The sequence below is a fragment of the Nicotiana tabacum genome, chromosome 7 (assembly GCF_000715075.1).
Source record: "Nicotiana tabacum cultivar K326 chromosome 7, ASM71507v2, whole genome shotgun sequence".
Classification (NCBI taxonomy): domain Eukaryota; kingdom Viridiplantae; phylum Streptophyta; class Magnoliopsida; order Solanales; family Solanaceae; genus Nicotiana; species Nicotiana tabacum.
Window position 1 is genome coordinate 173508538 of NC_134086.1, and position 22721 is coordinate 173531258.

The window sequence follows — 22721 nt, forward strand, 5'->3', positions numbered from 1 at the left end:
AGCACTCGTGTCCAAATGGAAGATGCGAGAGCAGCAATTATTTGCACTGGTAAGCAACCTCCACTTCCAACCAAGAGGTTGTGAGTTCGAGTCTCCCCAAGAACAAGGTGGGAAGTTCTTGGAGGAAGGATGCCGGGGGTCTATTTGGAAACAGTCTCTCTACCTTAGGGTAGGGGTAAGGTCTGCGTACACACTACCCTCCCCAGACCCCACTAAGTGGGATTATACTGGCTTGTTGTTGTTGTTGCTGCTTCGCTTTAGGAATAATGATAGTATTAAAGGAACTATACACTTTAAGTTTATATAGTTGAATATCATTTTAACAAAAGGGAAAAAGGGGAGGAGGGGATTATTTATCGACCAATTTATAGTTCCATAAACTAGTCCATCATAATCAAATATATTTAAATACTAAAGTAGATTCTCTGCGTCATAAGCTGCCACCAGGATAAGTACAGCCACCGTAACCTATGAATAAGAGGAAAAAAATGTTAGTGACGAAAAAGAAAGGGCCAATTAATCAAAGTAGCAAATATGGCAGGTACAGCCTTGCAAAGCAAACTGGAGAAATTATCAATTTGTTCAATATTTTGATATGGTTGGACAAAATTATGCTGGGGTTAAAATACATGGATCGTAATATTGGCATTAAAACTCCATGGATTGTTTCGTACTTATAATTGTTTGGTTCATTGCATTAAAATAAGGACCAATAAACGTTGTATAATCCAAAACATGTGTTTGGTTTTAAACTGTATAAATTTGGATACACCTTTGTTTCTAATTTTGACCTTGAGAATACTGAAAAGGGCTTTGACAGAAGAAGAATTTTGTCAATCATTGAATTGTGATTTCAAATAATGTACCAAGATTTAAGTATAATTCATACCATTATTACCTTTACAGAAAATTAAAATGCAAGCAAACATAAGCTCATAACCCCGGTAACCAAACAAGAGGTAACATATTTGATCAAGTACTGAAATGGTACCGTAGAGAAGTTTTGGTACAAGACGAGAAGAAACTTACTAGGATTTGTTGAGGTGAGGGCAGCGGTTTGAGAGAAGTCGCAGTTCCAAGGATTCCTGCCAGCAGTTTGGTAAAGAAGATTCATAGCATAAGCAGCATGCGATGCAACAGTATTTGGTTCAAAGCAGGCACCGCCTGCTTGAATAGGGGTACAGTCAATACCAGCCTGGCTACAGGCATAGTCAAGATTCGCCTGTAATTCAGCATCAGGAGTTCCCGGCTTTGGCATGCACCAAGCAGCTCCTGTTGGTTTTGGTGTTGGTGTAACCGGAGTTACTGGAGTTGTTGGTGTCGTGGGAGTTGTTGCTGGTGCAGGGCTCACTGGAGTTACTGGAGCTGTAGGAGTCTAATAAGAGATGCAAAAACAACAAAATAATAAGGAACATCAGCATGAATTGAATTTCCCGTATAGCACATGCGTATCATTTTATGTTTGTAACAATGTCAATGTCCTTCATTCCCAATGTACTCTATCCATATTACCAGTTTTTTAAGATTTTTGCGTGGTCCTTAAGGAAAATCTTTAATAACTTTAATCAAGAAGCTTGTCTAAACTACCATTTATCTCTCTTAAACATCTAACTTAATTAACATTCCGTTAAATAGACAAGTAAGGATGAAATTGAAAACAATAGTATAAATGCTCTTTGTTTTCTCAAATTGTTATATATTTCGAAACAGATTCAATTTGCCAAAACAACTTATATTTGGGACCGGAGAGAGTACTACTTTCGTCATATAATTCTATGATTTTCAGAAAATAGCATATTTTCACTCTTGAAAACCTGAAATTTAGGTATAATTTGAGAGAAATTAGTTACGTTCTTTATGTCCTTTGAACTTTTTTTGGGGGGGGACAAACACGTCCCCAAAACTTGTTGGATGGGAAATAATTGTTCTCACCTGCGCATTTTTTGAGAGGCCAACGTCATATGTCACAGAAAGATCAGGTTTGAAAAGTCCAAATGAGCGTTCCGAGCCAGGCCCAGGCTTCAAATCCTCATCATAGAGGGCAAATATATAGGTATCAACAGATATGCCAGGCATCAATGGAGTGCCAACCATAGACCTCAAGTGGTTTATCAAGTTACCGTTATAAGCTTTTGCATTATCCACACTTGGGCCTACTTCATTTGGGTCTCCCTTGTATGGCCACCCTGTCTCTGCAACCACAATTTGAACTTCCTTGAATCCCCATGCATTCAGGGCAGAATGTATAGCATCAACCTGCGTGCAAGAATCTCCCCACATTAAAGTGAGCAACAAAACCACAATTCACGGATACTGGGAACAAAAGCAGCTAATTTATTGGATTGTTTCCTGATATTGGTACTAGAAGCGGCTAAGATATTGGCGCAGTGGGTTCAACTAACTGTTTCCTTCTCGGACCATATGGATATACGAATACACACATACATGTGGAAGAAAGAATAAGTTAAAAATGTGGGTGTACAAAAATGAACAAATAATAAGTTTGCACTCCAAACTCATTAGGTCTAAATCCTAATCTGCCTCTAACTCGGAGAACATGGAAATATCATAACAATATGGTACTACCATTTATGATTTGTCAAAACATAACATGTGCACTACATTCTAAAGTAAATATGCAAATTATAATATGCTATTTTATGCTTACTTTAATTTACATAATTGTGATGTTAAATGTTAAATAACTGCATTTTACGGAGCTTCACACCCTGCCCTCGCAAAAACTGTTTTTATTTTAAATTCACACCTAAATATGTCCAGACAATGCACAATGATTTTGTTTACTATTTCTAGTCCTTGTAGAAACAAGAGTCAAGCTTTCCCATTAAATACACTTGGGAATCAGTAGCTTGTCCATTTATTTTAAAAACATATCCAGCCTGTCATCAACACACAAGAGTCAAGATCCAAGGGCACTAGATGCTCTTTAGTCCCATCAAATTGCACAAAAAGGCCAAGGGAATAGAGGTCGTTGATTCAATTATTATTGCCTTACCTATTATCAACCACATATTTATTTCCACTACAGGAAAAAGAAAAGAAACCCATAGTAAAATGTTCTTACCTTCTCTGATTATTAATTATATATATAAAATGTTCTTACCTTCTCTGCACATGCTCTTGAAAGATTGTGTCATTTCAAACAAGTTGCAGTAAAAAGGATAGCGAACAACAAATGTACATGGCTTAACACATCTAAGTTCTGTAAATTGTGAAAATTTCGACAACTTCCTCATTTTATATAAGAAAATTCATATATTTAGAAACTACACTAAAACTACTACTACAACTATAAAGAAATTAACTGACCTGTGCATCAAACATGTTCATGTATTTGATACCGGATCCTGAGTCGACCCGGCCAGCATTTGGTTGGAAGAGACAGAATGCCAAGGTTTCAGGTCTTGGATCACTCTGATATGCAAAGAATGGGTATGGATTGATCATCAAAGGTGAACCATTTTCCTTGTGAAATTGTAGCAGAGCTTTCAGCGTGTCTCCAAATACTGGACTGAATAACCCGGAAGAAGGCGGGTCGGACTGAGACAAAATGGACATGGCGTGTACTGTTGATACCTTGATTTTCCCACCGAGGGAAGCTGAAGTTTCACGTAGTTAATTCAAGTTCGCAGCACTATTTCGGTTAAAAAATTACCACTAGCACATATTTCAGGACTACTATTATTTAACCATAGTACAATAGCTCCTTCTCAATTAAAATTACTACTACACACATTGCAAATAATTACTCCTTTCATTTGTATATAGGTTTAATTCATTTTGCCCCGAAGAGAGTGACAGGATCACTTTCGAAGAATTAACCCAAATATTCGTCCATCCGACCATTTAAACTAAAAATAGCCGGTGAAAGTATAATATATGCATAATTTAGGTATTATATGTGTATAATTAATGTATAATGTATGCATATGACAAGAAAAAGTAAACAATGAATGTGACCGACTATTTGCGTAAAGATCCATATCAACCCACCACTTTTAATAAATCAAATAGTTTCTTTAACTATAATTTTCTTTGAATTTTTTGAAGAAATAAAAGACTCTTAGACCTTAGGACATACCAAAATTACCTGTAAAACTTGTGATTGAAAGTACCACGACATTTTTATGATTATAAGAGCATGTCATTGAAAAGTTTAAAGTTACAAAAATTTTTAATACAGAAATGTGTTATTCTATCTGAACAAACTAAAAAAGAAAGAACGTCATGTAAAATAGACTAGATTGAGTATGAATTATAAATGTGTGACATAAAACATTTGATTGGTACATTTTGTTAAAAATTAAAAATTCTATGTCGAATTATAAAAAATTAGATGACTTGACTTCTAAATTTCGCGTAAGAAACAGCAGTCAAGATCTCAAAAGCATTATTCAACTACCTACCAGCATTAAGGGCATTTTGGACATTTTGCATGGCCGGCAAAAGTTGAGGAATAAGGTTCTGATCTCCTGAGGTCACGACTTCATTACCGACAGTAACAACAATAATCTTACTCGCCGGATAATAAGCCAACACATTAGAATTAACCCATTGGCCCGCGTAATTCGGGTCGGATGCAAGCGCTGGGATATCACCATTAGCAGCGCCGATCACAATTCCAATGCCGGTATTCGCCAACGCTTTTATAATCGCCGGATCCGCCCCATACAACCTCACCTTCTCAATCCTCGTCGACTGAATGAGCTTCACCGTCTCCGTCACCGGCGGGAGGTTATCGGCGAGTTGTCCGTAGTTAACGCCGATAAAAGCTTGAGACTCTGAATTTCAGAAGGAATATTTATAAATGAGTGAATAAATCTTGAGTTAGCTGACTCGAACTGAGTCGACTCAGTATTAAAGAACAAAATCGCATTGGAACTTGTTTTATCATACATACACGTCATTTTCAGATAAAGACAATGAATTTTTATTACTTATATAATTATAATTTTATCTGTGTGTGCTGTCAAACTTGAACAATTTGTGAACAAGTGTTAACTAACTGTGATAACACCGTAGTCAATTGAACTAATTAATTTCTTCTTATCAAATATACAATTCAAGAAAAATTATACTGAGGATGTATACAGAGGAGAAAAACGAAGAAGAAGAAGCTAAGTTGCTGAAAAGAAGCCAGCCTTTTTCCAGAAAGCACAAAAGTATATATTCTCAGGAAAAGTTGGAAAACGAAAAGCTGATATTCACGTCTTAATCAGTGAAATAATTGTTAAAAAAAAAAGAGAACATACCTGCGGAAGAAAGAGATTGCAATAAAACAAGGAAAATAAGGAAGAAACTCGAAAGCTTTTGTGTAGCCATTGAAGCTTAGTGCAGAGGAAATTATTAGAAGTAGAAGGAATTTTAACGGTAAAATGTGAGATTTATGGTATTTGAAAGTAGTATGAGAAAGTTTGGCCTCGTGGGGGTGGGCTCGGTGGATAGGGGGTCAGATTAGTTGTCAGTATAGCGAAAGTGCGAAAATTTTATTTCGTGTCTCATACTCATGCAACTACATTAATTTTTTTATCCGCACAATTACGTGGATCCAGATTTTTGTAGATTTAAAAGTATAAAATTGAGGTTTACAAATTAATAAGGTAAAAAGAAGTCTCATACAACTAGCGTAAATGGTATGAAACGCAAAATAAAACTTATCGAGAAAGTGAAGTAGATTTAAGGAGTGAGGTTAGAGGGAATGAACGTGGGTGCAGGGGACAGTACACTAGTACAGAACAGAGAGTTTCGGTGTGTTTTCGTTTAGGTCTTGGTCTTGGTAAGGTGGATTACTAGACTTTATAGACAGCTCCCTTAGTCAATTTTTATATTACATTGTTTGACGTTTGGTGTGAAACCGTGAGATAATTTGTCATATCTTGCTTTCATAGGCGAATTTAGCACTTTAAAAGTAAATTTGTAATTTTCGATGCGAAATATAAATTTATATATAAAATTTATTAAAAATAAATAAATATTGATTTGAACTCATAACTTTAAAATTATAATGAATTTAATATTAAAAATTTTGAAAATTGAACTCATATTAAATCCCGAATACGTCTCCGCTTACTTTCCCCTCCATATACCCGATTCATACGCGTGAAATTATGGTGACTAAATATGGTAAAAGAAGAAGAGATATACTTTAAGTAATTCCGAAAGACTTATAATTTCGTGAAATTCATGCAAATTACCCAATGTAAAATAGGGTTAAAAGAAGAACTATATACATACAAATACGAATTAGACGCAACTACGACAACTCCGTAACGCATCATGCGGTTTCTTTCAACGCATGGGTTATGGCCTAGGAGAACTCATGCGACTATTGGCGTTGGGGAAGCCATGCGTTAGGAACCGCACATTTCAAGTGAAGGAGTGAAAGCTACTCGACTGTAATGGTTGGAGAGGACCTACAACGAGTTGCGGTTGCTTGGAGAGATCGTTTCTTATTTTGTGCCGAAGCAATTTATAAAGCACAGGCTGAAACAGGTGAAATCAAAGGGCATTACTTGAATGCTACTGCAGGTACATGCGAAGAAATGATCAAAAGAGCTGTATTTACTAGAGAATTGGACGTTCCGATCGTAATGCATGACTACTTAACGGGGGATTCACCGCAAATACTAGCTTGACTCATTATTGCCGACGCCATGCTAATGTGCCTTGGATGATCCACATCTCAGGATCAGGCGCCGATGAGCACATTGAACTATCCATGTGGCTGAGAGCCCTTATAGTCCAAGCACAATGACACAATTATCAGGGGCAAGCTCTACCACGTTTTAATCGTATTACTACTTTTACTATAATTAAGTTCAACGTTTGTTAGGAGACATTTAGTCTTGTTACAAATCTTTTATTTGTTAGTAGAAAATGTAGGCAATGTCTAGTGTTAGAGACTGAATTTTTATAATATTGAATTGAGACGGACTAAAACGAAGAATCATGAATAATAAAAATTCATATAATAAACTCCAACTTACTTGTGATTGAAGCGTAATAGTTGTTATTGCTGCATTTTCGAAAGATGTTTATTTGAGTAAAATATTGATTTTATTTATATGCTTTATAGTGGAAGAAAATATTACTGTATCACAATCGAAACGAAAAGTCAGTTTTAGATAACATAATTTATGAATTTGGATTTTTAAAATTATAAAAATTATTGAGAATAATATTATTAAACTATTGGTGAAATGCTGAATATATTCGGATATTTCGACCGGAAAATGCGTTATAAGAATTCAAAGGGTAGGAGAATTATGTCTAATAAAGAGACGGTTACCGGCTTTTTTACTAGGGATCCAATTACTTATACAAACAAAGGCAGACAACGAAAGGTAAGAAGGCTTGCTGGGATTAAAATAGTAAAAGATGGTAGGAAAGGAAATAGAATTAAGCTGTCGAGGTAAAAAAGAAGGATCTTTTAACTATCTGTATTTAAATCATATATAAATGATATTTTATGTAAGTGCTTGATTTTAAAATATGAGGAATGAATGTTAGATTTTAAAATATAGAGAATGTATTCTGCGGCCAATTACAATGGTATTTTGTGTTATTTTATTTTATCCTAATAAAATAGCAAGGCAGAAAGTAGGCTTTGGCGTGGCTTTCATTTTAAATAGCAATTGAAGAAGTTTAGTTGAACCGTAATCCATTTTTGCCAAATGAAGCGTAGAAACCCCGAAAGTGCACCGACTCTTTACCCCGAAATGCTATTAACTCATGTTTATTTGTCATCTTTTATTGTCCGACGATGTTGTCGAGTTTCTAAAAATACTTCTCCAACTTTAGAAAAGCATATTTGCTACACGCGAAAGGCTTCTACACAAATGGTTTATATGGCACAAAAAGTTCTTCTTTTTTGTGTCGATGGTGTTTGAGCCAGCTCGCATACATCTCAACTATTTTATTATGTACTTACTATCTTCCACCTAGCAGTTATGAAAGGCACAAAATTTTCTTATTTTTTGAAGAAGTTGAAACGGAGGAAATAGTTATCTCGCATATGACTCCGTCGTAGAGTGCAGCAATATCCTTGATCTTTCATTTAAGCTCTTTATGTCCATTACTGCTTTCATTTCCCTTGGTGATGAATACTAGCTAACAACTCCCATAATGATTCAACTGATTACAAAGCATTAATTAGTTTCAAAATGCAATTATTTTTAAAGTTTAAAAGAAATACATGTGTACGATAACGGTAAAGTATTATTGGTCGTAAATATTTTGACTCTTGTTTCCAAACCAACGGACTCCTACATCCCAAAAACTAGAGAAAAACGGAAAGACTAAGGAGCAGGCTCGCCTAGCCCCAGCCCCTATACCCCCTAAACACCCGCCTAAACTTCAAGTGGCACACATAATTGTATGAGTTTAAGAATTTTAGATTTGTATACGGTAAAAATCGGGCTCGCCCATATATGATTAATATATACTGTCATTGTTCTAGCTTTTACTATCTTGTTACTCTATTACTTTGTCCATACTTCAGTTGGAAGATCTTTGGTTCGAGGGTGGTCGAATTCGAGGGCCAAGGCAATCCGATTCGTGTGGTTTGCATTTATTCCTTTATCGTCAATCTCAATATTAATCTATTCTCTTAATTTGTACTAAGTTATATCACGTATCTTTAAAACCACGTATAACTTCAATTGTTATCCGATTTTAGGGTAAACAGTTTGGCATCCACCGTGGGGCTAAGGATAATAGTGGTTACTCGGTGCGAACTTTCATAACACACTCTATTTTTCACTTGTTCTTTGAAGTATCTTTGATTCCGAGGTCAAAATGTCGAACTCGTAGTCAGCACCCCTTCATGTTGTCAACGATTTCGGCCACCACGGCGAGAATGATAACATAGCACCAGAAAATGACATACCCCTTGTCGACTTCGATGGAGTTCTGGCGATAGATCCAATCGACGTCAGCTCACATGTTGCCCTCAATGCAAATTTGGCTGTTGATCAATCAGTTACTCAAAGCACACATGGCGGTGAAGATGGCGGGATCAACGAAAATGGCGGGATCAACCTACGAGTGATCTTCGAAATGTTGCAGGCTCAAGAGACAACGATAGCCCAACTCCAAAATCGGAATCACCCACCGAGTAGGGTCGAGCCCGAACCGTCACAGGAAGTTATCCACAAGATCGAATCGCTTTCAAAGAAATCAAATGATAAAGAATTAGGAACTAATCCCGCAATCATGAAGATGCTCGAAGAACTGACAAAACGATTTGATTCAGGGGAAAAAATGATCGAGGCAAACGATAAGAATGTGGAAACTTATAACTCTAGGGTCGATCAAATCCTAGGGGCACCAAAAATATTGCAAGGTCTGGACTCCAAAAAGTTCGTGCAGATGCCTTTCCCCCTAAGCGCGGCTCCCAAACCGATCCCCAGGAAGTTCCGAATGCCTGAGATTCCTAAATACAATGGAACAACCGATCCGAACGAGCATGTCACCTCTTACACATGTGCTATCAAAGGGAACAACCTAGAGGATGACGAAATCGAATCGGCCTTGCTAAAGAAGTTCGGAGAGACCCTGTTGAAGAGGGCTATGATATGGTACCACAATTTACCGCCTAATTCTATTGACTCGTTTGCTATGCTTGCAGATTATTTCGTAAAGGCACACGCCAGAGCCATCAAGTTTGAAACCAGGAAACTAAACCTTTTCAAGGTAAGGCAGAAGGACAATGAAATGCTCAAAGAATTCGTGTCTCGATTCTAAATGGAATGGATGGACCTGCCACCAGTCGCTGACGATTGGGCAGTTGAAGCTTTTACCCAAGGACTCAATATTCGAAGCTCGATGGTTTCGCAGCAGTTGAAGCAGAATTTGATAGTATACTCGGTTGTCACTTGGGCCGATGTGCATAATTGGTATCAATCGAAGATCAAGGTCGAAGACGACCAACTCGGGGCTTCTTCCGGGTCTGTTTATCCTATCAGACCCAAAGACAGAATTAAAAGGGATATCGACCGAGAACCAAGGTCGAACAGAGATCGATACCAGTCATACAGTAGAGATCGAAGGAGCGGTAGACCTGAGCGAAATCCTATACGAAATGAAATGAGAAGTGACCGAGGTTAGAGCTCTCAAGGGCTCATATGCAAGAACAGCTTCGACAAACCTATCAAACCCAAAGAAGCACCTCAGTTATCATAATACAACTTTAATATCGACGCAACCGCCATTGTATCAGCTATCGGACGCATCAATGATACCAGATGGCCTCGACCTCTATGAACCGATCTAGCCCGAAGAGATCCCAACCAAATGTGCGAATATCATGGCACCCATGGCCACAAAACTAATATTGTCGGCAATTAAAAGAAGAAGTAGCCCGGTTATTCGACAACGAGCATCTTTGGGAGTTTCTGAGCGATCGAGCCAAGAATCATTTTAGAAGCAGGGATTTCAATAAACAAACGAGCAAGAGGAACCTCAACACGTTATTCATATGATCATCTGAGGGGTCGATGTTCCTCAAGGTCCAATGTTTAAGTGCATCAAAGTATCAAGCACTAGGGAGAAACAGACTCGAGATTACATGCCATAAGGAACTTTATTTTTCAACGACGAAGATGCAAAAGGGATCACGCAGCCCCATAATGATGCATTGGTAATATCTATACTCATGAATAAAACTCGAGTTAAATGTGTGTTAATTGATCCAGGAAGCTCGGCCAACATCATTTGATCGAGAAAAGTATAACAACTCGGCCTACAGGACCAAATCGTACCTGCAGCTCGAGTGCTAAATGGGTTCAACATGGCTGAGCGAGACCACTAAAGGAGAGATAACATTACCGGTGAACACCGCCAGGACCATTCAGGAAACGAAGTTCTGCGTGATCGAAGGGGACATGAGGTACAATGCTTTGTTCGGGAAACCGTGGATTCACAACATGAGGGTAGTGCCCTCGACTGTGCACCAGGTGTTGAAAATTCCCAATACCAGAGGGAAAACGATCTACGGGGAGCATCCCGCCGCAAAGTAAATGTTTGTCGTCGATGAAATGATTCCTGTATCGACACTCCCATCAATAAAAAAGCCAGATTGGAAAACAAAACGAGAATCCAAATAGCAATCACCAATGCCGGCCTCGACCCAGTAGGACATACAAAGGACCAACGAAGACGATGATTACGGGGCTCCTCGATACTTCACAGTCCCTGATGATTCCGATGCTACCAAATCGACAATCGAGGAGCTGGAGCAAGTCACATTGATCGAGCATCAGCCCGATAAAAAGGCATACCTGGGCACGGGGTTAACCCCCGAGCTCAGGAAAAAACTTATTCAATTTTTTATAACTAGCATGGATTGTTTTTCGTGGTCCCACCTCAACATGACAGGGATCTCACTGGAGATCACCACTCATAAACTGAGCCTAGATCCAAAATTCCACCCGGTGAAGCAGAAAAGCAGACCACAGTTTGAGATCAAGCATGCTTTCATCAAGGACGAGGTAACTAAACTCCATAAAATAGGTTCCATTCGGAAAGTCAAATGCCCGGAATGTCTAGAAAACGTAGTAATAGTCCCTAAAAAAGGAACAAACTGAGAATGTGTGTGGATTACAAGGATTTAAACAAAGCATGCCCCAAAGACTCTTTCCCTTTGCCTAACATCGATCGCATGATCGATGCCACGGCCGGCCACGAAATCCTCAGTTTTCTCGATTCCTATTTAGGGTACAACCAAATACGAATGAACCCAGATGATCAAGAAAAGACCTCTTTTATCACTAGGTACGGCACATACTGTTATAATGTAATGCCATTTGGGTTAAAAAATGTTGTTGCCACCAACCAACGCCTAGTAAATCGAATTTTCGAAGAATAAATAGGAAAATCTATGGAAGTTTGCATTGATGATATGTTAGTTAAGTCCCATGCGAGTAGAGGACCATTTAAAATATTTGCAGGAAACCTTTAGTATAATGAAGAATTATAACATGAAACTAAATTCGGAGAATGCGCGTTCAGAGTTGGATCGGGCAAATTTCTTGGGTTCATTGTATTCAATCGGGGAATCGAGATCAACCCTAACAAGATCAAAGCCATCGAGGATATCACGGTAGTGGACAACGTGAAGGTTGTACAAAGGCTAACCGGGCGTATAGCTGCTCTAGGGCAGATTCATCTCAAGGTCTTCCAACAAGAGTCATCGATTTTTCTCGTTGCTGAAGAAGAAAAACAACTTCACATGGACTCCGGAATGCCAATGGGTCTTAGAAGAACTTAAGCGATACCTATCGAGCCCGCCTCTGCTTCATACACTGAAAGTGGACGAACAACTATACTTGTATTTGGTAGTATCGGATATAACGATAAGTGGAGTCCTAGTTAGAGAAGAGCAAGGTACGCAATTTTCGATTTATTATGTTAGCCGGACCTTTGGTGAGGCCGAAACTAGATATCTTCACTTTGAAAAACTGGCGCTCACTTTGCTAAGCGCCTCTAGGAAACTAAAACCATACTTTCAGTGCCACCATATATGTGTTGTGACAACTTACACATTGCGAAATATAATGCATAAGCCCAAACTCTTAGGACGATTAGCCAAATGGTCCATAGAAATCAGCGGGTACGATATTGAGTATCGCCCCGGACGACCATTAAATCTCAAATTCTAGCAAATTTTGTAGCCGACTTCACACCGGCCCTAATACCCGAAGTCGAAAAAGATTTATTGATAAACTCAGGGTCGTCTTCGGGAATCTAGACCCTTTTTATGGACGGTGCATTCAAACGTAAAATGGTCCGGTCTTGGTATTGTGCTGAAGCCACCCATATGCAAAATAGTCAGGAAATCCATTAGAACTATAAAATTGACTAACAACGAGGGCAAATATGAGGCCATAATTGTAGGTCTCGAACTGGCAAAGAGCTTAGGGCGGAGGTGATCGAAGCTAAATACGACTCCATCCTTGTGGTAAATCAAGTTAACGAAACGTTCGAAATCAGATAAGAATGGACGTAAAGGTACCTGGATAAGCTATAAGTAACATTACATCGATTCAAAGAGTGGAATTTGCAGCACATACCTCGAGATCAGAATAGTGAGGCTGATGCACTTGCAGACTTAGTCTCTTCGGTCGAGGACGATGAGCTCAAATCAGGGGAGGTTGTACATCTCATGCGATTGGTAGTAGAGGAGGGTCACACCAAAATAAACTCTACAAGCCTAACTTGGGATTGGAGGAATAAATACATAGAATATTTGAAGACTGGCAAAGTACCCTCAGATCCTAAAGAGTCGAAGGCCCTGCGCACAAAGGTAGCTCGATTTAGCTTGTTCGAGGACGGAACCTTGTTCAGAAGAATGTTCGACGGCTCACTAGCAATATGTCTGGGACCGAAAGATACTAAGTACGTTCTGAGGGAAGTCTACGAAGGCACCTACGGGAACCACTCAAGCGCCGAATCATTAGTTCAAAAGTTAATTAGAGTCGCCTATTACTGGGTTGATATGGAAAAAGATGCAAAGGAGTTTGTACAAAAATGTGATAAATGCCAAAGCATTCACTAATGATTCATCAACCCGGAGAACTGCTACATTCGGTCTTGTCACAATGGCCATTCGTGAAGTGGTGAATGGACATTGTTGGACCTCTTCCATGTGCACCAGGTAAGGCTCAATTTATCTTATTTATGATTGACTATTTTTCTAAGTGGGTTGAAGCCTAGGCGTACGAGAAGGCCAGCGAGAAGGAAGTCATCGACTTCATTTGGGACCACATCATATGTCGGTTCGGGATGCCATCCGAAATCGTATATGATAATGGGAAACAATTTATCGGCAGCAAAGTGACCAAGTTTCTCGAAGATCATAAAATCAAAGGGATCTTGTCCACACCTTATCACCCTAGTGGGAATGGACAAGCCGAATCGACCGACAAAACCATAATCCAAAACCTAAAGAAAAGGTTGATCAACGCCAAAGAAAAATGGAATGGAATTCTTTCCGAAGTTCTTTGGGCATACCGCACAATCTCGAAATCTAGTACCGGGGCTACCCATTCTCATTGGTTAATGGCGCTGAAGCTCTAATATAGGTTGAAGTAGGGGAGCCAAGTATCAGGTTCTGATATGCTACAAAGGAATCAAATGACGAGGCCATGAATACATGTTTGGAACTATTGAATGAAAGGCGTGAAACTGCCCTTGTCCGATTGGCCGTCCAAAAGCAGCGGATCGAAAGGTATTATAATTGAAGGGCCAACCTTCGATACTTTAATGTTGAGGACTTAGTACTAAGGAAAGTTACACTGAACACCCAGAACCCGAATGATGGAAAGTTGGGTCTGAACCGGGAAGGACCGTACCATATTCTCGAGGTCACCAGGAAAGGATCCTATAAACTCAGAATAATTAAAGGGGAACAACTACTGAGTAATTGGAATGTAACTCATCTAAGACGATATTACTGCTAAGGTACGACCCTTTTCGTTTCCATTTATTTTTTGACTAACACTTGTAGGTGATCGACAAGAAGCAGCACGAAGCCTTTAGGTCTGAAAGCACACATTGCACTCTCTTTTCCTTACACCGGTTTTAGGATCCTTAGACAGTGGATCGTTCTAACTTAGAATCAAAGGTCGATCACGAATCAGTATCGAAGATTGTGTTTACAGTATTCGATATTTCTTTACAATCAACCTCGAATACTGGGGGGATTACCCCCGGATATCGAATTGCTTTAGCAAGGAAATTATTTCATAATGGAAGGGTCTCGATTGGTAGGATTTGTTGTAAGGGCCGGCCAAATGGTCAAACGAACCGTGCCCACGTAGATTGTTCGAGCCCTGACATAAAACATGTACGCATGTATAACCGTTTAGCACAAGAATAATGAGAAGTACTTTCCTTACATTCATATTATGTTTAAAACGTTTTCTCTTTACATCCTTTCAAGAATTCCGTACTTTTGATCTCCTCAAAGAAATGAGCTCAAGGGCCGACTATAACCAAAATTTGGATGATCACTCCTCACTCGAGGACAGCAGTCCCAAAACAAACTCGAACAGATCAAGCTATTAAACATCGAGGATAAAAGACCTATTAGGCAACCCCCGAATTTTAAAGGCCACAACCATACCCACTCGGGGACTGTTCTCTTAGGCAAGCTCAGATAACTCGAGGAAGCAAACTCACTGGGCTACGCCCGAAATTAAAAGGCCACAACCATATTAACACGGCTCGGAGACGTCCGAGAACCGTAACAAAAATATGCCTTCAAACTTTTCAAAAAATTGGTTCTAAAGGCTGCCCTAGGCAAACTATATCTTGAATTACTTACTCTGGGAGAAAGTTCCTGGTGACACAGAACCCAAAACGCCTCAAAACAGAATAATGCAAGAGCAGGGTTTTTTCGAACTTACACAATGTAAGTTATTATATGCAAAGACATTCCGACCTTTATGAATACAAGTAATAAAGCAAAGGAAAAACTTTAGAGTAGAAAGGGAAAGAAAGCCTTATATATATAACAATCTTTTTACAAAGGCCAGAATGGCCTAATACAAAAAATTACAATGACCGAAACGGCCTAAAAAAGACACCAAAGAAAGCAAAAAATATAAGAAAATATAAAGGCCTAAGTAGCCTGGTCTTCATCGGAGGCATCATCTCCATCCTCGGGATCCTCCCCATCTTCGGACTCGCTTAATCTCTCGGAATCCTCTTCGGGAAAGGCTAGCTTCCAGGCCCTGGCTTCTTCCGATTTGGCAATCTCGATTTCGGCCAATATATCAAAGTCCTGAGCATGAACTTCCTCGAGGGCTTCCCTTCAAGCTTACCACCTTGCATGATCCACTATACTCTTGGCTTGCGCCTGGATGGCCTCGGCGTCGACCTTGAACTAGGCCACTTTAGCATCGACTTTGGTATTAGCCACAACCACCTCAGATTTAGCCACCTCGAGTTTGTTGGCCAAGTTTGCCTTATCAGAGATAGCCGAGTCCAGTTGGGATTGAAGCTCCTCGATTTTCTTGACCTGCACCGAGGATTTCTCTCTTGTAGCCCAGAGTTGGGACTCGGCCGACTCCAGCTCTGCTTGGACGACCTCCTTTTTCGAGGCCGATATGTCCATATTTTTCTTGAACTCCTCAGCCTCGGCCTGTCGTATCTACATGTTCCTGAAGCTGCCCGATCTGTTCAAGCCTCTAACATACATGATCGGATCATTAGTAGTGATCTCCAGTTCATCTTTACTATCGTGATGCACTCGAAATATGTAAGGCCCCGTGAAAATTTCTACTCAAAAACCCGAATCTCGTGGTTCGGATCCTTTGGATTGATCGGTGCATTAAAAATTTAAGAAATTATGTTTTCCAGAAATGTGCGCTTTTGCAGTCCATTATGCGATCACATCATAGGTATGTAAACCGCATAGTCGCAGCAGAACTAGACAGTATATTGGTTAATTTGAGGTCAACTATGCGGTCAATTATGCGATCGCATAATCGATATACGGGCCGCATAGTCATCGCATAATCCCCTTGAAATTTTTATGAATGGAAATTCTGCGGTGCATTATGCGACTGCAGAACAGGTATGCAGACCGTATTTCTGTCGCATACCAGACAGTTTGTCCAGATTTTGGGACCATTTTTGCGGTCCATTATGCGATCGCAAATCGTGTCGGGGATCCTATTTTCTAACTTTTAAAACCCGACCTCATCCCATTAAAAACACACCATTAGACCATTTTTCTGTTATTTTACTGCATATAGAGTGACAGAGGGAGTTCTAGAGAGAGATGAAGTGATCTTCATCAAGTCCCCACTCAAACCTTGCCCAAGTCCTTGAAGATTGTCAAGTGAAATTACTAGGTCTTCACCATAAGAGGTAAGAACTTGTACCCTCAACTATAATTTCGAAATTCCCATTAAAATAAGTGATTAACAAGTGGGTTCATGGGTATAAGAATTGATAACCTTGCATGCATAAGTGATAATGGGGTAGGGGAAGATTGTGAGTTAAAAAGATGGCAATTGGGGTGTAAGGTGATGGAAATTTCTCACAAAAGGGTTCTAAAACCACAATACACACCTAGTGCTTGATAATATACTCAAATGAGCTAAAATCTCACTCATGTCTCTAATTCTTGGTTCAATTTGTAATTCTCATAAAATAGATCGAAGTTGCTAGGAAATTTCTAAATTATTGTTAGGATTTAAGGAAAGCTCCATTGAGGTATGTAAGGCTAACCCTCTTCTTTTTAGAGTTGAATTCTTGGTGCCCGCATAGTTGGCGTGGGTTCCGGATTGATCATGCTAGATGGATTGCATTAACGTGCTTGGTCGACAGACTTTTATTCCAAAATTATTCTATATGTTTACTCTGAAATCATGATAGTTGAAAATGTGATTATGTTTTCCAAGTGTTCTTAACTTTCCTTATATGATAATCCTTTATCGACATAGATGATGAAACTATATGAACGAATAAATAAGGGAAAAGACTTGAATTGTAACAATGTATCCATATGCTAAGAGATAAAACTTATAAAAGAGGTGTGTGTGGTGCCATAGAATGGAAAAGAAGGAAAGAAATGTACCCTAAGGAATAATTGAAAGAGGTTATGTCCCAAGTGAGATGGCTTAGCCGATCGGGCCGAGATCGGACGCTATGCTATACACATAGTGGCATTTATAATGGATTTCTGATTATCATTATGGATTGGATATGTCTCACTTGGGATGGCTTAGCCGGTCGGGCCGAGACTGGACTCCGTGTAAAAAAATCACGGTGGCATTATGGATTATGACACTTGACACTAAAGTATACTAACCTAAAGGAATGGAAAGACTTAACTGGAACTATGTGAACCTTACCGGGTGCTTTCCTTGTAATCCTATGAAGTACTTGTTGATACTATAACTGCCTTCTATTTGTTCACTGTTCATCCTATTAAGAACTGTGTTTGCCTTACATACTAGTACTATTCGACAGTACTAACATCCCTTTTATTGGGGGCGCTACATCTTTGAATGGATGTAGGTGGTTCCGTTGCTGACAGTGCCGATCGTAGATAGTGGTGCTCTCCTTCTCTCTTCATAGCTGTCTTGGTGAGCCCCCATTTCTCCTAGGGGTTTTGTAGTTCTTCTTTTGTGAAAAAATTTCATATTTTGAGGTATAGCCGGGGCCTTGTTGCAGGCGTTATAATTTTGGTCTTTTGTATCTTTAGAGGCTCCGTAGACGTTTATGTGGGTCATGGATGGTTGCCGGGGTGGTCATAGGATCACATTGTATTTTGAAATTTTTCTCCACTAGACTGTCAAGTGTATGTATTTTGGAAACTTAACTATGGCATGTTGCACTTAAGTAAGAATCTAACTAGCAATATTTATGCACTCATATAACAACTCTCTCTCCCATGTTTAATAAATGGTAATGCATTACTTCTTCAGATATAACATGAGTCAGGTAAGAAAGGCTAGATAGGCTTGCTCGATCGGGTTCGCTCGGTTGCACGGCGGTCACGTTCCCCGAGGTTCGGGGCGTGACAAAATACCTGCTCGACCATCTCGGTATGCTTCCTCCGAGCCACTTCAAACTCAGCCTGAAGCTTCTCGCTCAGAAGCTTGTAAGCATCCTTCCTCTCAGTGAGTTCCCGAACCTCAGCCTCGTGCTCCTCCCGGATTTGGAGGAAAGCTTCATGATGCAACACTGAAGCCTGCAAGTATGAAGAAAGATGTTAGAATTACTTACAATTTCAAGTTTAAAATAAATAACAAAGTTACTCGATTCAAAGCATGTTGGGCCTCGTTAAATAGGCAAGGCGCTCCCATTGCATTTATCACAGCCTGGTCTTCCTCGGTCACTAGTCATCTAAGGTAGCTAGCAACCCCCACGGGGACAGATAAGACCCCGTCATCCTCCGGGACAGAAAAAGTTATCGATCGCTTGCGATCGGGGTTAACATTTGGGGCCGGGAATTGATCCACCAATTTTGGGCTTGATGAAGACCTAGAAGCACCCGATAACGGTACCTTCTTTGGCATCGGCAAGTCACCAAGCCCGATGACATTTTCCGAAGCACTGGACTCAAATTTGTCCAAGAAATCGTGGATATCAGTCGCCCCCTGAGGCCCTCGTAAGAAAGGCTTTCTAACATGCCGGCCTCACGAATCATGGCATCCTAAATCTGAGGGGATCCGAAAATATCAATCATTCCGAGCTCGTCCCTCGGGGCATCTTCTGCTGCTCGAGAAGCGTCGCCCCCAGTCTCTCTTTCTCGACCCTTTTAGCTTGGGGCGGAATGGCCTCAACCCCTTCTGTTTCAGGAACTTCGGCCAAAGCTACCTCATCAACCTCTTCCGGCTCAGAGGGATTTTGTATCGAAACACCAGCCCGTACGCGGGCCACCAGTTTGGACCTATCTTCCTTTTCTTCTTCTTCTTCGAACCCATCCCTTAGTCGATGGATTGAGTCCGAAGGTAGAGCGTCGGAGCTCCCCCTAAGCTTGCAAGACCTCCTTGCCGGTCTCTTCTTTTCTGAGTTCGGGGGACTCAAGACCTTTTTCTCTTCTTGCCATCGCTCTGCTTCGGAGAAGGGGACTCGGGAGGCACATCTTCATCACCGGATGGAAACCTCAAAGCTACGTCCTTGGAAAGACCTACAAAAGAAAGTAGATGAAGATTCAATAGCAAAAGGAGAAAATTGAACATTATTACCTCGGGGAAAGAAGCTTACCATAATTGCTGACCTCCCATCGACCCTTCAATAATTCCATCCAAGCACGCTCGGAATACGGTCTTTGTGTCACAAGGCCCTTGACCCATTCCTTGAGTTCGGGAACTACGTCCGGTATCGGGGCCACAACTGCAACAACAAAAACATCGATAAGGAGGAAGATAAGAGGGAAAACAACAAGATTGAACTTTTAAGGCAAAGTACTACTTACGTTTTATGTTCTATTTCTCGGGAAATGGCATGTCTTTGGCAGGGATCAGGTTCGAAGTCCTTATTCGAACAAACCGGCCCATCCAACCTTGGTCCTGATATCCGTCTATGCTTGAGAACGGGGCCTTACTGGCCCGGCGAGCAAGCTTGATCAGCCCTCCTCGATAGAGTCGGGGACTGTAGAGGCGCATAAGGTGATCGAGGGTAAAAGGACATCCCTCGATTTTGTCAACGAAGAATCGGAGAAGGATCACTATTCTCTAGTAGGAGGGATGGATCTGGCCAAGAATCATACCTCTTGTAGAAGGCAACGATGATAGGGTCTAAGGAACCCAACGTGAAGGGGTAAGTGTAAATACTTAGAAAACCCTCCACGTGGGTAGTGATCGACTCCTCAGGCGAAGGAACCACCACATGCTTATTGACTCAGTTGAAATCCTCTTTAACCTTGTTGAGGAGATCATCGGTAATTATGCATATATACCTCGATACCGGCTCATATCAGCCTGGTACCGAGGAGGTCTTCTCAACCTTAAAATCGGCAACGGTAGGGCACCTTGCTGGAACAAATTCCTCAGGATGGGCCCCGCCGCTGGCGGGTCGTGATGAAGAGGCGGCCTCCTTTTGCGGTACAATCTTAGAAGTTTTCGCCATTGTATAATTGAAGAAAATAGAATTAGAGTGATGTGCGGTTTGCTAAAAGTTCAAGAAATTTGGGTGCAAGAGTTGCAAAACAAAGGAATTTTTGAAGAAAAAACAAGAAGTAGAAGGAGCTTTGAACGTAAAGTTTGAATGAAGGAAAGCTAGGGTACTTATAGCTTGCTGGTGACGGTTCAGAAACGGTAGTGGCAGACCAGCAACTGACAGGAATTTAATGACTCGGTAATTGAACCGATGGGACTTTTCGATATCCACTTGTCACTTACGTCATAGTCGGATCCGTCGCTTATGGCATGGCCCATCGAGACGGGATTGGGAAGTTCATATCGTTTCTCGTCATCTTCTCTCCGAGAAACGAGGGGACTGTCTGTATACGGTAAAAACCGGGCTCACCCCTTATGTGATTAATCGAGACTCGAATATGATAGGTTAAGGTTCGACCTCGGATTGTACCGAACCAGGGCGCGAGGCTATATCGTTAAGTTCGACAACCCTGGGACCGGGCAAGATCAAGATCAGACGAGATCGAGGGAAATTTTCCATGCCGAATAACAGGAGGACGAAATATCCGTGATCGGGTGCAGATCACGGCATGAATCTCGGCACATATCAAGGACGGGCCGGTTAATTAGCTAATCATGAGATTTCTTGCCTCATATAGAACTGTATCAAGAGTAGGACTCCCTTACTATATAAAGAGGGTCTGATCATTTGTAAAACATATCATTCTTATGCAACATAAAGCAATATACTGTCATTGTTCTAGCTTTTACTATCTTGTTACTCTAGTACTTTGTTCATACTTTAGTTGGAAGATCTTTAGTTCGAGGGTGGTCGAATTCGAGGGCCAAGGCAATTCGATTCGTGTGGTTTGCATTTATTCTTTTATTGTCAATCTCAATATTAATTTATTCTCTTAATTTGTACTAAATTATATTATGTATCCTTAAAACCAGGTATAAATTCAATTGTTATCCGATTTTAGGGTAAAGAAGATTATCGGGTCATTTACAAAATAACTATGCACAAGTTATCCGGGAAAATAGACAATTAACGATATATTAAAACACTATCAAGTCTTAATATTATATAGACAATCCCTGTACACAAATTAAATTCTAACTATTGAGGCATCAAGCATCTTGTCAGGGAAGGAACATTTAAGGTTTGTTTGTCCTGTTTAGTTAATTAGTTATGAAATTAATAGCGTATGACAGTATCTGTCGAAAGAGTACCATATGGTTCTTATTCGATGAGTTTAGGCCATACGAAATAAACCTGCATTGCAGAACGGTTTGAAAATATTTGCTATTCTTGGAGACATATTAATGGTACAACTGAGCATGATGCTCTATTGTTAATGCGTAATCTGATTTGCAATCCGGACCAAAACATTGCCATCACACGTAATTAAGCCTTATAGGTGATTATTTTGACAACTTAATTAAAGAAAGTTTAACTAACTCTGCTATACTTAGGCAAAAGTTGGTCGAAATGGCATAACTAATTCATTAAATCTATCAAACAGAAATATAACAGACTAGATAAAGAAATACAAGTCACCCACAACAAAGATGAGTGACTTTTCATTGATCTTCAGTTAACCCACCAGTCAGGGGTTGTGCCAGCAGCTCCCAGAACTTCAATCCCCAAATAAGCCAGTGCTACATGATACTATTGAAAGTTCGGGATTTGTAATTCACCATTAAAATGAGGTGGGGAACATTGTGAGTTGTTATGCAGACACGGCTTAAACTCTTGTTTGAGAAGCTTAACCCAAAAGAAGCTAAAAATTCATCTCGATTTTACATTTCCTCTTAATTGCTCACAAATGATCAAAGATTATTTAGAAAGTAACTACAGATCTATGAGGTTCAAACTTTTCTTTCAAAAACAAGGATAGGAAGAAACCTTTAACTAGTAATAACACTTCTTTTAACAAAGCACTGTCAGCAAACTGGTAAAATAATAACGCAATTTTAAAACCTCAATTAAACAATATTTCTGGATATGCCAGATCCAGAAAAGGTAGATATAACAGCATAAAGTACAACCAAATAAATCTGACATATGCTTAACGGAATAAATTGATTGTGAACCACAGG

At 39.9% G+C, this 22721-nt stretch overlaps 1 protein-coding gene across 1 annotated transcript; it reads right to left on the minus strand.

The window, feature by feature from the left end:
* Positions 1 to 256: 256 nt before the first annotated feature.
* LOC107793272 (glucan endo-1,3-beta-D-glucosidase-like) lies at positions 257 to 5790 on the minus strand. The gene is made up of 6 exons (XM_016615593.2): positions 5274 to 5790; positions 4428 to 4802; positions 3331 to 3620; positions 1933 to 2256; positions 1030 to 1375; positions 257 to 468 (listed from the first exon to the last, which is right to left on the minus strand). The coding sequence occupies exons 1-6, from the start codon at positions 5341 to 5343 to the stop codon at positions 431 to 433; spliced, it is 1443 nt and encodes a 480-aa protein (XP_016471079.1). The 5' UTR covers positions 5344 to 5790; the 3' UTR covers positions 257 to 430.
* Between the last annotated feature and the right edge of the window lie 16931 nt (positions 5791 to 22721).